This window comes from Toxorhynchites rutilus, chromosome 3, assembly GCF_029784135.1.
Source record: "Toxorhynchites rutilus septentrionalis strain SRP chromosome 3, ASM2978413v1, whole genome shotgun sequence".
Lineage (NCBI taxonomy): Eukaryota > Metazoa > Arthropoda > Insecta > Diptera > Culicidae > Toxorhynchites > Toxorhynchites rutilus.
The window spans coordinates 70,739,789-70,754,901 of NC_073746.1; the positions used below are offsets into that span (position 1 = coordinate 70,739,789).

The window sequence follows — 15,113 nt, forward strand, 5'->3', positions numbered from 1 at the left end:
GGAGATCCCATAAAAATAATACACATATTTCAACCAAACATATTCCAACCAAACATGACAATTGAAAATTTTCGCAAAACTCTGAAGGAAAATGGGAAAATTCGGAAAATTAAATTCGCATATGTTCTACAATTACATATTGACAAGCGTGTCTAGTCCATTTTATGTTTGCGCTAACGAAATTGATCTCCGTTCGAAAATGGATATGGATTTTAATGTGATAAAACGCACTCCTATATCTATATCAATATCAATATCTACATAAATAAAAATGGATCGCCGAATGTGTTGATAAGAACAACACTCGTGAGAGGAATTGTCCGATTTAGGGCTGGCTTCTATCATATTTTCTGTATCAAACATTTATTCCAAATAATTTCCAAGTGGTTGAAAAATCTTGAACGAGAATTGTGTCTGAAAATAATCTGATATTATAATGACGAATTTTGGTAGAAGTACTAGGAATTTCATAGTAAAAGGTAATTTTAAAGGGTTGATTAGAAGATCAATCAATGAACAATTGTGCGATTGAACATGAACCCATGAACAGCTCTCGGTAAGAAAACGTGAATGTGATAACGAAAAATAAATTTTGGGCGGAACGAAGTTTGCCGGGTCAGCTAGTGCATAATTAATATGACTCTGTCTATCAACCAAATTAAAGCTCTCTAACCGCTTTACAATTTGTTTTTTGACACTCAACTTCTATCTTTCTTAATTTCGCTGCAATACCAATAATCGAATTATATAGGGGAAGACGGGGTAAGACCGTCCAGCGGGGTAAGACGGGCCACTTCTAGTTTTATAAGAATTCCTCAGTTTTTTAGCAAATATGTTACGCAAGAAGCATGATTAGCTTAATTTTGTCGTTTCTCCAGCAAAAACTGTGTATTCAGTTAATTGTCAGTGTCCCAATCCTTCAGAAGATTGTTCCGGTTCATTCTGCGTTAAAAGGTATGTAAAATGTAATATAAAATGCGTGAAAAGTGCAAAATAATGCAAAAGGTGCTCTGGGGGGAAGACGGTCCACTTTCGACGGGGTAAAAGCGCCATACGTCGTTATATTGAATGATTTTCATATCAAATAAAATACCATATTTTTGCTCGTCTCTTTACACACAAATGCCCCGATAGTACATAAGGTAGTCGTCGAATAATCGTCCTTATAGATTCCGATAATTTGGGAAATTTTTCACGAATATTTGCAAAGCTCTGCACGTGGAATATTGATGGCCTTTTCAGAAGTTTGTGTGTAGTTTATGAACAACCCTAAACATTTAGTACCTTACACAACACTATTCCTGTTATTTTTACTAGACTAAACTGTTTGAAAATAGCAGCGCTCCGTCTTACCTCGTCATGGTCCTATTTACCCCGCGGGCGGTCCTTCTTACCCCACCAGCGGAATAAAAAGCAATTTTTTATCATTTCAAAAATCAATGAAAAAAACGCAAAAAAAGTTATACAATCAACAGTTACACATTTTTAGTAGTAGATTATTAGATACTCAATGATATGTAGTACAACAAATAGGGGAAATCCTGAAGGCCGTTTAAATGAAAAATGGTTTTCTTAGGGGGACGGTCTTACGTCTTCTCCTATAATAAAAGATCGAGTTTGTATAGAATTGAGTCCGACCTATATTTACTATTTCAATTTCAAATTGAATTTTTTCTAAACCGGCTTCACACTTGATAGAGCATATTGAATTGAATGAAGAGAACTTTTTACTAAATTTGAGGCAATATTTTTGGTAAACTTGTATCATTTTGTGACATGCAAATAATTTATATGTAATTATCGAGATAAATCTCATTTAGAAAAAGTTCTTTTTTCATTCTAGAAAACGTATTTTATCCAAAATGTGGATTTAGCGACACCCGTTGAAACCAAGATCTCATTGATCTTAATTCCATTTAATGAAATTTAAGAAATATATTATATTTCCATCATTTTTTATTCACTTAATCAACAGCTTATCATAACAACTTTCCTACTTCCTAGTAGTTTTCAATTTCAATACATTTGTTATTCTAGTTAATTAATGTAGAAGCCGTTTTGAGGGTCCTATATCGTAAAAAAGCGTTTTCTTCTCCCTTTACTTTTGGGAGAAGAAAAAAGTCATGGATGCCAAATCAGACGTATGCGGTGGATGATTTAGGACACCGAGTCGATTTATAACCGAAAATTACTGCACGATAAATGACTTGAGGGGCTCGGAAAGAAAGGGGTGTAAGTGACTTGATCGATTTCTCTTCATCAACTTTTTCTTTAATAAATAACACAACTGCAAAAACGTTCCGATTTGAGTTTGCTATTGAATCCGATAGATGAGGTTCTGACTTATCTTCTACATCTTCCAATACAGCGAGAGAGAGAGAGAGAGAGAGTCGATGTAGAGAAATCGATTATGTCACTTACATCCCTTTCATTTTGAGTCCCTCACTTATGACTCGGCGCATTATTTTGAAAAGCCAAAAAGCCAACTTTCGGGATTATAACGAGCCAACCTTGTTGGTATTCCAGTGGAAATAATGCCCCGAATCATCGAAAATTGCGTTTGATTTACACTAGAGAAGAAACGGTTAACCGGTAACTATCCGGTGTCCGGGCCATTATTTTCCATCCAGCCGGATATCGGAAAGTGACTTACCGGATACCGGATATTAGAAAAAATCAATAATTTCTCATTAACACAAAATAAATCATAACAAAACTGCTCATTAACATACTTCATAAAAAAGGTTTGATTAATTCAGAAGATTTTAATAAAATGCTGGGCTGTTTCCGTCACAAGAACTCCTAAATAGTCTGACTGGAACCTCGTGTCCTAAAGGGTTGAAATTTGGAAACTTTATTCTTCTCAAAAGTAATTGAAATGAATCCCCAATACAGCATTTGAACATACTCTCATGAAAGGTAATTTCGGTGTTCATTCTTATCCGAATACTTTTTACTCGTATTTTTTTGTTATGTCTTCAAACGCCCAAAGATGCCCAAGCCCAGATTATCATTCCTGAAGACAGTTGTTTAATCTTGAATGAAAATAATTGATTGATGTTCTTTGCTTATTTGAATTCGTAGAACTTATACTTACTCGACCGGTGAAATTCTTTCAATATACACTGAATTCGTTTTTTAAGCGACTGATGCGTGCGCGAAAAGAAAAATCGCGTAATTTCTCTTCCCAACGAAGCGACGGTAGGCAGTGCCAAGTCGCGTGATTTCAAGAAAATCGCGTAATTCCACAAAAATCTCATCACTATAGTGGAAAATCCATATCAGAAAAAAAGTCTGTTCAAGATACCTTGCATGAAACACGATATTCTATTAAAGAATATTCATTTTAAACGGAAAATTTAATCATCGCTCATTATTTTTATGTTAAAATGTGTATGTTTGTCTCTGAAATGTAATCCTTCATTTGCATCATGTACATATGCAGTTTCTCCCAGTTTATTATTCGCGAATATAGAGCTGAATATCCGGCTATCCGGCCTCGAAGCTTGCTGGATATACGGTATCTGGTGTCCGGCCAAACTACTATCCGTTTCATTACTAGTGTACACTTAGTTGAGAAATCCTCTATTTTCTTTTACAGGTGCACAACATATTACTATAGTTTCTTTTCTCTCGCACAAAATAAACATCAAAACATCAAGATACGTTTGATTAACCGGATTATATAACAACATAAAACCCATGAACATTATATCATTAATCAAATATTGTTTTTGAATTAAGCTAATATTTTTTATTATTATTCAATATGTTTGTGCAGGCATGTGAAAACATTTTTTCGTGCCGTGTGTACTCGTTCGAATAAATATCCTGGCATCCCTGAATCACATTCTCGCAGCCATTTTCCCTTCTGGATAAAACATATCTGCTGTTCATTCTCAAAATAAGCATGAGAGTTTTTCCAGCTCAATAGTTGGATCAGCAGTCTTCATTTTAGTAGCCGTAAATGTTTTTATTTCTCTCTTTCTCCAGTTATACCATCAATTCCTCGATAGTATAGTGGTCAGTATCCCCGCCTGTCACGCGGGAGACCGGGGTTCGATTCCCCGTCGGGGAGGAATTCCTTTTTATTTCAGTTCCTTTTTTGCTCCTGTCTCTTGCAACAAATTTAGGTCGACACTACCTACCAATCATATGGCAATGTCTGTTGGAAAACAGGTGGCGCTGGGCGAGAAATCCTCACTTGATTTACGGCGTCCCGTGGTAGCTATGTTAAAATTCCACTGGTTTCACCGGGGCGAGAGCACATTAGCAGAAAAGTTGTTTGGAAACCATGGTGTTGTGTGGTTGATATCAATTTACTGGCGTTTCTCACTTTTTTTTTGGTGATGATCCTTTCCGCGCCATGAAGGGTGGTGAAACAACAATCGGATGTCACGTGGTGGCAGCGACATGCGCATACAAACATCTCAATTTTTACAGCCAGTTTTGTTGTTGTGTAGCGTTTTATGGATGTTTCAAATTCGAATTAAATCCGGTGCGTGTTTCGGGTTGCTGACTAGGAGATACATCATTTAGGAAAGCGACTAGAGGGGCCTATTTTGATAGAATTTGGTTGTAGGTCCACCGTGGTAAGTGGGGAAACCATTTAGCGCGTTGTGTCGGGGCTCATAAATCATTTCTATGTTTTTATTTGATTTAAATAACTCAACCAACGGGATGAATGAAGCGATTCAATTTCGCTGGGTTCTGGTTTTATTTCCGTGATGAATTTTGTTAAAGATCGACGGAGTTGTCGTAAATCTGGTTTGTTGTACATTCAGAACAGCATGTTTATGTTTTTCTGTTGACTTGATTTCAATAATTGAGTAAGCATCTAATCATGAGTACGAGCTCTTAAAGTACAGAGATACGACCGAATGGGTCGGCAGTATCGGCGCTAATTTATGGGCTTGTTTCTTCAGACACTGCATATATTAGAGCAGTACCCACGGACATAAAGATACAAAGCATTTTGTTGTAAAATATTTAGAATTTCTCTTATAATGAAACATTCCTCTCATGTTTATTTGAGCATTACAAAGAGATCATTGCCATTTGTGTGTTATCAAAATTGACCATGTTCAACATTCGTTTTTGTCTCAATAATAAATAAGAATAAATGAATACATGAGAGCGCAACCAAAATACGCAGTAAAATGAACTCACTGATTCATTTTTATGAGTGTATGAGTGTAGGCACAATTAACATGCCGTCTTCTTTCCTCTCCGAATTGCTATTCAAGATGAAAAGATAATTTAGAAATGAACACGAACTATAGAATATTTTTTCGAAAATATGTATGCGTATACGTTCCAGCGCTCGTAAACTCTCGGTCGAACCTAACTAAAGGATCGTCTTCTTTGTTTGAAACTAACCGGGGAATTGGTGGAACACTGGTTTGCTTGCGAGAGACCGCCGCTTCCGACAGCAGGTCGGCGGCTTGGGCCGCCTGGGTTCCTGGTTAGATGAGGATATCTTAAGCTTGAACTATTGTTTTTTCGTTCTAAATATTCAAATTGGATTAAAAAAACCTAAATATCGAGGATTCGATAATTACAGAAAATTATTCATTTTTTACAAATGAGCTTCTCTGTCGAGTGGTGTTGCTGATTTTAGTTTATCATCAGGATTATTATCAAAATTGTTTTTTTTTAATATTCATTCCCTTCTCATTCGGGATTATTGGACTTTACACACGAGCATAGGGGGTCATATGCCAGTGGGCGAATCACTTACATTACTCAAAGAAGGAGGTTTATATTCCTCTCTCTAGGTTTATTCATTCCATCTCCGTGGAATGAATTTATCAATATCAATATCATAGAATTGGACTAATTGGACGATTGCTTCGACAAGTCGCAAGCAGATCGGTCGAACTTATATTTAATCCGATACAGGTGTTTTTTTTACATCCGCTTCTAGTGTGTATTTTTTCATCTGGTGCGCTGCGAGCGAAGTAAAGCTCATAAAAAGTGGTGTGCTATCCAGACAATCCGGCAGCAAGTCACATCATCACACACGCTATACCGCAGCGGTAAGCAAAAGTTTATTTTCCTCCTACTTCTTCCATAATTCTGTATAGCTCGTGTGCGCGATTTACACCATTGTTTAACTTTGTGTTACCAAATCGGCAAGTGTTAGCATTAGGAGTGTCCATTTTTCTTACATCACCGTTGAACTTTTATTGAAACTTTTTTCATTTTCAAATTACACATAGTAACAAAAATTGAAATAAATTTTCAACAATATTAATATATATAATTTGGAAAATATAAATTAGTAAAAGAAATTATATTTCTATAATTTCTTTTACTAATTTATATTTTCCAAATTATTATATTCGGTTCATATCGAACAGTTGTCTACTTCTTCGTTTTTATTAATATGGCAGAGGGCGGGGAGGATCCCCCATCCACGCCGAAGAATATATCTGATAACAAACCTCCTCCTGAAGAGCAGGAGGATGGAACAGAACTTGAGGAGGAAAATTCTGTATACGGAATAGAAAGCTCCGAAAGAAAGGAAACTGACGAAAAGCAGGAACAGAATACTCTGAGGGCACCAAAGGCCCATTTATTGTATACTTTAGACGAAAATCCAAACCTCTCAACGTCATTCGCATCTCAAAAGAATTGACACAGATTTTTTCCGATGTTACCGAGATTGCTCGGATGGGGCCAGACGAATTACAAGTTGTCGTCTCCAGCAGGACCCAAGCGAATAAAATAACGCGCTGTGATCTCTTTGCGATTGAGTATCGCGTTTACGTATCCTGTTGCGACGTTGAAATAGACGGTGTTATACATGAAAAGGGTTTGACCCGAAAAGAGATACTCGATGGTGTCGGTCTCTTCAACAAACTCCTCACTAAAAACTGTGAAGATTCTTGCATGCTATCGACGGAAATCTGTGTCACATAAAAAAGACAAAAGAGTTCTCAATCGGACAAACTCTTTTCGTGTGACTTTTGAGGGTTCCGCCCTACCAAACTGCGTCGCAATAGGGGCACTTCGTTTACCTGTTCGGTTGTTTGTACCCAGGGTAATGAAATGCAACAAATATATGCAACTCGATCACACGGCCGCGTATTGTTGCAATAAAAAACGTTGCGCAGATTGTGGAGAGAGCCATGATGAGAATCCTTGCCCGAAAGAGCGCAAGTGTCTTCATTGCGGCGGGACTCCTCATGATCTTACTCAATGCCCGGTGTACATACAACGAGGGGAAAAAATCAAGCGTTCCTTAAAAGAACGTTCCAAGCGGATTTATGCAGAAATGCTTAAGAGTTCCGTTCCAATGACTCAGGACAATCCCTACTTCATTCTGCAGAACGACGAACCTGTTGCTGAGGCTCCCAATGCTAGAAGTTCCGGTACATCGCAGGGTGCCATCTGGAAAAGAAAAATTACTTCTTTTCCATCACTCCCCAGAAAGAAGACCGAAATTTCCCAAGTTGGAATGAAAACTCGAATCGAACGTGCTGAGAATAGACCGAAGCAAGTACCTCCTGGTGTAAGCGGTTCTTCTACGTACCATGGGTTCTCAGCACTTCCCGGAGCAGCACCCAACACGTCTGTTCCTTTTTCGCGGTCGAGGCAACAGCCACAATCTGGCTTGCTTGCGCTTTCTGACCTGGTGGACAACATTTTAAATGCTTTAAATATAAATGACCCTCTTAAAAGCATAGTATTATGTTTGCTTCCGATTGTGAGAACATTTTTGAAAGAAAAATGTGGTTTTTTAGCAGCGTTCATTTCCATCGATGCCTGATTCAGTGCAAGATGTCAAGGATTTGACCACTGTAATACAGTGGAATTGCAGAAGCATCATCCCTAAACTTGATCAATTTAAACTTTTAGTTCATAGTTCTAAATGTGATGTGTTTTCCCTCTGTGAAACATGGCTTTCTTCAGCCGACGAACTGAATTTCCACGATTTCAACATTGTTCGCCTCGATCGAAATGACTCGTTTGGTGGCGTACTATTGGGGGTAAAAAAATGTCACTCCTTCTATAGAGTCACTCTCCCATCGATGACAGGCATTGATATTGTCGCTTGCCAGACACAAATCAATGGCAACGATCTCTGCATTGCCTCGATATATATTTCTCCCAGAACTATGGTAGTCCGCCATCAGTTTTTTGATATCATCGAGACATTTCCGGAGCCGCGGCTAATCTTAGGTGACTTCAACTCCCAAGGAACAGCATGGGGGTCAACTACGATGACAGCCGTGCCACGTTAATTTATGATCTGTGCGACAACTTCAACATGACAGTTTTATATACATGGGAAGCAATTAGGATAGCCAATCCTCCTGCACGGGCAAGCATGCTAGACATATCTCTCTGCTCTTCTTCATTATCCCTGGATTGCACATGGAAGGTAATCCAAGATCACCTACCAATAATCCTAACGATCGCCAATGTATCAAGATCTAGTGAGTCAGTCGATATTGCGTATGACCTCACGAAAAATATTGACTGGAGAAAATTTGCGGAATTGATATCTGAAGCAATCGTTTCGATGCACGAACTTCCTCCCCTTGGAGAGTATAACTTTATATCAAGTTTGATTTACGATAGCGCACTTCAAGCTCAAAAGAAACGTGTAGCTGCTATCACTTCCGCTTTCAAAAAATTCAGGAAAACTGGATTAGTGGAATGGTTTCGAAAGTACCAAGACCTAGAAATCAAGGTTTGATTAAAGCAAAAAAGCGTGGATATTGGCGGAAATTCGTCAATGGTTTGTCCAGGAAGACCGCTATGAACACTCTTTGGAATACAGCTAGGAGAATGCGTGACTGGAACCATACAAATGAAAGTGAGGAATACTCTGACCGAGTTGAAGTTGAAGTTGAAGAATCTTCTCGACTTGGCAAAACAGCGTTTGCTGAACTTGTTCAACAAGTTTCTGGAGCTGAATACTGTCCCGCATGACTGGAGACAAGTGAGAGTGATAGCCATACGAAAACCCACAATTCGCGATCACAATTCGTATAGGCCGATTGCAATGTTATCCTGTATTCGTAAATTGTTAGAGAAAATGATTCTACTTCGTTTGGACAGGTTGGTCGAAACGAACAATTCGTTGTGAGATACGCAGATTGGCTTCCGCCGGGGTAAAGGGACGAAAGATTGTCTCGCGTTGCTATCCTCTGAAATTCAAATTGCATTTGCTCGTAAAGAACAAATGGCTTCTATTTTTCTTGATGTCATTCAGTTTCCATGGAAATTCTCTCAGAGAAGCTTCATAATCGTGGACTTACACCAATTTTGAATAATGTCCTGTACAATCTACTGTCAGAAAAGCACATGATTTTCTCTTATGGCAGCTCGAAATCTTCTCGTTACAGTTTCATGGGCCTACCGCAAGGCTCCTGCCTAAGCCCCCTTTCGTATAGTTTTTACGTCAATAATATGGGTGATTGTCTAACTAGAGATTGCACGTTGAGACAACTTGCAGACGATGGAGTTATTTCCATCACGGGTGTTAATCCCGTCGTCCTGCAAAATTCTTTGCAAGATGCCCTGAACAACCTATTCACGTGGGCTCTCAAGCTTGGTATCGAATTCTCTACGGAGAAAACCGAAATGGTCGTATTTTCTAGGAAGCACGAACCCGCCCAATACCAGCTTCACCTATCCGCCAAAACGATCAGGTACTCTATGTTTTTCAAATACCTGAGTGTATATTTTGATTCTAAATGTACCTGGGGGAGATACATTGCGTATCTGAAACAGAAACGCCAGCAAAGAATCAATTTTCTCCAAACAATAACCGGAACATGGTGGGGTGCCCATCCAGGAGACCTCATTCGGTTGTACAAAACAACGACATTATCAGTGTTAGAATATGGGAGTTTTGGCTTCCGATCAGCTGCCAGGATTCATATTCTCAAGCTGGAGAGGATACAATATTGTTGCTTGCGTATAGCCATGGGGTGTTTGCATTCGACATATACGATGAGTCTCGAAGTCTTGGCAGGAGTATCTCCGCATACTCTTCGGTTCACAGAATTATCTTACAGATTTCTCATCCGTTGCAAGATCATGAATCCATTGGTGATTGATAACTTCGAAAATCGACTCCAACTGATTCCTCAGTCAAGTTTTATGTCTTTATACCATGAGTACCTTACCCACGACGTGCACCCTTCACCAGGCATCTCCAACCAAGTTTGCTTCCCATACTTTTGCAATTCCTCTGTCATTTTTGATCTGTCCATGCGACAAAAAATCCATGGAATCCAAGATCATCTACGATCTAATGTTATTTCGTTGATATTTTCGGAAAAATATGGGTTTAAGGAATTGAATGTAGGTCGTGATTTCATTCGCGTGATATCTCGGCTTATGTCCAATCACTACCACCTGAACGCGCATCTTTATCGCCTTGGGCTCGCAGCAAACAATCTTTGTGATTGTGGCGATGGCTACCACGACATCGAGCATATTTTCTGGTCGTGTATCCGGTTCCATGCCACCCGCTCTCAGCTCTCCAGAGCTTCGAGGGCACAAGGCAGACAATCGGATATCCCCGTCCGGGATATCTTAGGTAGCCGTGATCCTGATTTTCTGCTTCATCTATACCTGTTCCTCAGAAACGCCGATGTCAACGTTTAATGATGCTTCCTTCGTTGTATCCCTGTTTCATATCCCTCCTACCCGATCTATAAACTTTTACTTAGCCACGGCAATACATACACACACACTCTACAGATATACGGGCCGAAGATTGTGCAGCCCACTGATCATCCACCACCATGAGCTGAGGATTGTACCGCTCATGACAACTCTACACGACCTGATGATTGCGCCGGCTAGTGTCCATTCTATCCTGGATTCCTCGAGTCGAGAAGACGCACCACGCTAGATATGGGGTACAGACCTGGAGGGAGTTGCTGATTAATGGTCAGCTGCATCCCAATAGGAAATATTCCGTGTCGGGCACACGTACAGAGCATTGGAGACTGCAACATTCCAATTATGAGAACACTTGTAATACTAACCTCGAGCCAACCGCGAGTAATCGGTTACATATTACTAACATAGTTGTAAGGCAAACATTGTCGAAATATTGAACTCCCGGCCCCGTTAAGCTGACGCCATATGAGCCTTTTTTTATTCTTTATTTTTGAGACTTTCAGCCTCCTGGGCTGGTTCGTCTGAGCCATATGAGCCTTAATAAAAATACATATTTTGGAAAAAAAAATTAAAAAGAAGAAGATATTTTATAATAAATACCATAGATCTACTTGACCTTGAGACACTTTCAAACCGTTGAGGGTTGATAACAATCGGATTCATCTTCGGTTCAACTGAAATGAACATATATTACTAGGAATGAGTATGCTATTTAAATTCAATTTAGATTTTCAACATCAATTTACAAACAATTTCGTCCGTGACGGAATCATGTGCATTGGACAATATCTACAAATGGGCACTAAGTGCCTTGAAACCTAACCGTCCTATTTATAGAGAACCTGAATTTATGTCCCCGTCCTCCCGAATCGATATTTATAGGTTTCAGTTACTAATAGGCGACATTGTTTTCCGATTTCCGAGAGACACTGTCTGACAGACATGCTATCAACAGCCGGCAGCAAATCCCACCGAAAGTGATTTCCTCGGGGGAAAGTTCTTTTCCTACACTTCCTCCACACAAGCACACGCTTCTTCCTCTGGTTTTCAATAGTTCACACCGGACAGACACACATTTTTAATCTTAAGAAACCTACTTCTCTAGCGCCGCCGTAACCACCACACCTCCGGTGTCACTCCGGCTCCGTCGGTTTGTCGGTGGCTGCCACAGGGAGTCTTAAATTTACGTAGCTACTGCGGTATGTTGTCTTGGGGGGATTAGGATCGTAATTTAGATGAGTTTTTTTTTTCATTTTTATTTTTGTACGGCATATTTTTTTCTCTCCTGGGTGTCCCACTGTCGGCGCAGGTCTTCTCACTGCCCAGTTGGTTCGCCATTTTTCGGTATTTATGAATTATCTTGATTTCTAGAAACATCTTCCGAATTCTTTCCCCCTATAATCAGATTTGCACATCGTCAAAAACTATCAGACTAATTAACCCTCTCGGTATCGGATGTTCGGAAATTTGACACTTTTCACATCGCCCATCAGTAGTCCCCGGCGGCGGTGTGTTCCGTAAAATTACACCTCAATTAGCAGACCGTTTACTCCCGCGCCGTCCCCTAAGTGACGACGGATTCATCAATAGAAAATTAGAAGCGCGCCTCTTCGCAGGAGCCGCGGGAATAGAATGGACGGCAGCCAGCGAAATATCTCGTAAATAACAATATTCACACCGGTGTGTGCCATTGGCACTGTTTGTAATTTTTGTTTGTTTGTTTTGAGTTCAAATGTGAACACAAATTAAAAGTGAATAAACAAACAAAATTTTGTGTTAGTACAAATCTGTGTCTAGATATGTGACGAACGTGAGTTGCGGAGAGAGCAGAGATCAATGTACAAGATGCAAAAACAAAAAATATATTGCCACCAGAAGTGAATAGGAAACAGAAGCGCTTGCCCCTCGCAGTCCGTCTTCATCCGGCAGCCATTGATGATTGCGTACGTGTGTGTATATGTGCGATTAATCCTGGCAGTGGTAGCATTGTTTGACTTTGGCGATTATAAACTATAATCCCCTTCCCCGGGACTTGCAGTCCTAGCCAGTGGCCGAAATTTATGATTTGGCCCACATCTTTTTTCCCGTCTTCCCGTGACAGTTTCATATCCACACGGCGGAAGAAAATATTTTATCAAACACACTCACACCAACACTCGGATACGGTCAGGGGTACTTACCATTGTTGACCATTTGGTGTCGTACTGCATCGGCCCGTCAGGCGGCGCCATGTCGCTGTTGGCGGCTGTTGTCGCCAACACTGAAAAAAAAATACGTCGGTGAAATCAGTGAAAATCTTGCATGGAAAACTATTTTTTTTAATCGAAAAAAATAAAAATACAATAAAAGAGGGACATTTGACTGCGGGATTTCTAACGCAACGTTCAGAAGTTGTCGATTACAGCGCCGGCTGCCCACCCAATATAATTTCTCCTCTAGCTGTCCTTCGCTAAATTTTCCCAGCCGAGATTATGCGCAGCTCGATCTACTGCGCGCTTGATCCCGATGATAGCTGATAACCTATGGAATATAATCGCTATCCCCCGGTTTTGTGATAAGGAAGCTGTGATCTGCGAGAGCTCGCAGCAGAATTCTCCCCGAGTCACCGAAGCTGATACTTTTCCACAAGCTTTTACCCCGGGGTGATTCGCAACGAGGAGTCATAATGATCCGCACGTGTGCCTGCCTTTTTGCGATGAACTTGACACAATGAGGGAGAAAGGATACGGTTGAGCAAGCTTGCCCCAATGGGCGCGAGGATGCTATCATGCTATCAGTTTTGCCCCCGAGGGCGCTCGCAGGGATACAGTGTTGAATTTCCATCGCATCGCGGCGCTGTTTGCTCATCCGAGCTAAAAATACGCCAATTTTAAAGCGAACTAAATCGCTCCGCCGAACAGAGCGCGCTGTGTGATGTGATGGAAAGCAGTAAAGGCGAACTTATTATCAATCCCTCTCTGCGGGTCGGTTATCGGACATATGCTGCGGGGAGAAATCCCACTTCCATTCATTCGCGTTGATCATCAATAGCGCACAAGAGGAGCGAACGAAACGACGAGCCATCAATCGAAATACATTCATTTTGTAATTTATGATGCGTCCCAGCATTATTATTATCAAACATTACCGACGCGCAAGCACTGGGGGAGAAGGTCCCAGTGGGAGGACGGGCCGGTACTAGGTCACTGAAAGGTCGGCCACGTTTCAACTTGGCACAGTTATCAGTGCTTTCCGAAAAAAAACTGAGCCGATAGACTGTCTCTGTTTGTAGTCGAAATGTCTTGACATGTTAATTAATATTTGATTATTCCAACTGAAAACATTGGAAGAAAGCGTTTCAAAACAGTTGATTGGACAGCGGTGAGGGTGGTGTACTTCAATTTATTGGTACATAATGACACGTATAAGAATTTGTTTGTGTTTTGGTTAGTGATCTTCAGTGTACGCATAGAGGATTGGAAAATGAACAAAATTTATTTGAACTTTCATTTCCAAGTTTAGTAAAACCATTAATGAATTAAAGAGGTGAATTCAGAGGATTTTGTGTTCTGCAATGACTTTGTAAATACGAACGAAACGATTGTAAAAACTATCATATCGATTCGGTATTTATCAACTGCCTCTTCTTATCGCAACTTGGAGCATGAATTGAGCTCCGAAATCGTCCGTTAACGTGTTTATTTCTAGCCACTTAGCGAGTGCCTATCAAAAAACGATTCAAGTCGACACATGTTCACAAGCTTATCGTGGACGCACAAAATAAATTATTTGCAAAGTCGTTACTTTCTTCAACAACTATAACCGGTTAAAGGAACAATATTTTTTTAGTTTATTGAGCGCCTGGTAGTTATGCGCATGAGAGCCCTGTAGAAGTTTCAGAAGTCTCTTATCTAGGAAATTATGTGGCCGAAATTTGGCTAGAATACATAATAATATATTCTCTCACGCGTAGAGTGATAGTTTTACAAAATTCAAGAAATTGCCAAAATGTCGGATATATGAATTTTTATATCAAAAAATCTGAAATTCACTTCCGTTTTGTCATAGGGCATAGCTTTTTCTACTATTCAGGTAACTATTTTAAATAATGATATTCTTCAAAAGTAATGAAAGTAGACTCATTAAATTATTATGAAGTGGGCGCATTTCCATACATTTATTATGTACAGCGCGGACTCGATTATATACAGTGTCTGTTCTCTTTTCACTGCATATAATCGAATCCTGTATATAATCGAGTCAAAAAAATTTTTTTATTGGTTTTTTTTGCATATGTTTTTTGTTTTTTGAATATAAAAGACGAATTTGATTTTCGATTCATCCCCTTAAAGTCAGAAAATACCTTTCTCACATGAAAAAAAAAATTATCCAGATTCTCTCAGGGGGTTATAGACGATCATATTTGATGAAAAAAAATCCTTCTACGCATATGTTTGAATTTCAACAATGACAGAGTTATAGAA

The 15,113-nt window shown here is 39.7% G+C and overlaps 1 protein-coding gene and 1 non-coding gene across 4 annotated transcripts in view; one reads left to right on the forward strand and one right to left on the reverse strand.

The window, feature by feature from the left end:
• Positions 1-15,113, reverse strand: part of LOC129777286 (forkhead box protein fkh-2-like) — a 67,955-nt gene that overhangs the window by 38,971 nt on the left and 13,871 nt on the right. For all 3 annotated transcript variants that reach the window (XM_055783491.1, XM_055783492.1, XM_055783493.1), the window contains exon 2: positions 12,831-12,910. In XM_055783491.1, coding sequence (XP_055639466.1) covers positions 12,831-12,910 — 80 coding nt within the window. The remainder of the gene's footprint in view (positions 1-12,830; positions 12,911-15,113) is intronic.
• Trnad-guc (transfer RNA aspartic acid (anticodon GUC)) lies at positions 4,007-4,078 on the forward strand. The gene has a single exon. It is a non-coding gene; the product is annotated as a tRNA-Asp (tRNA).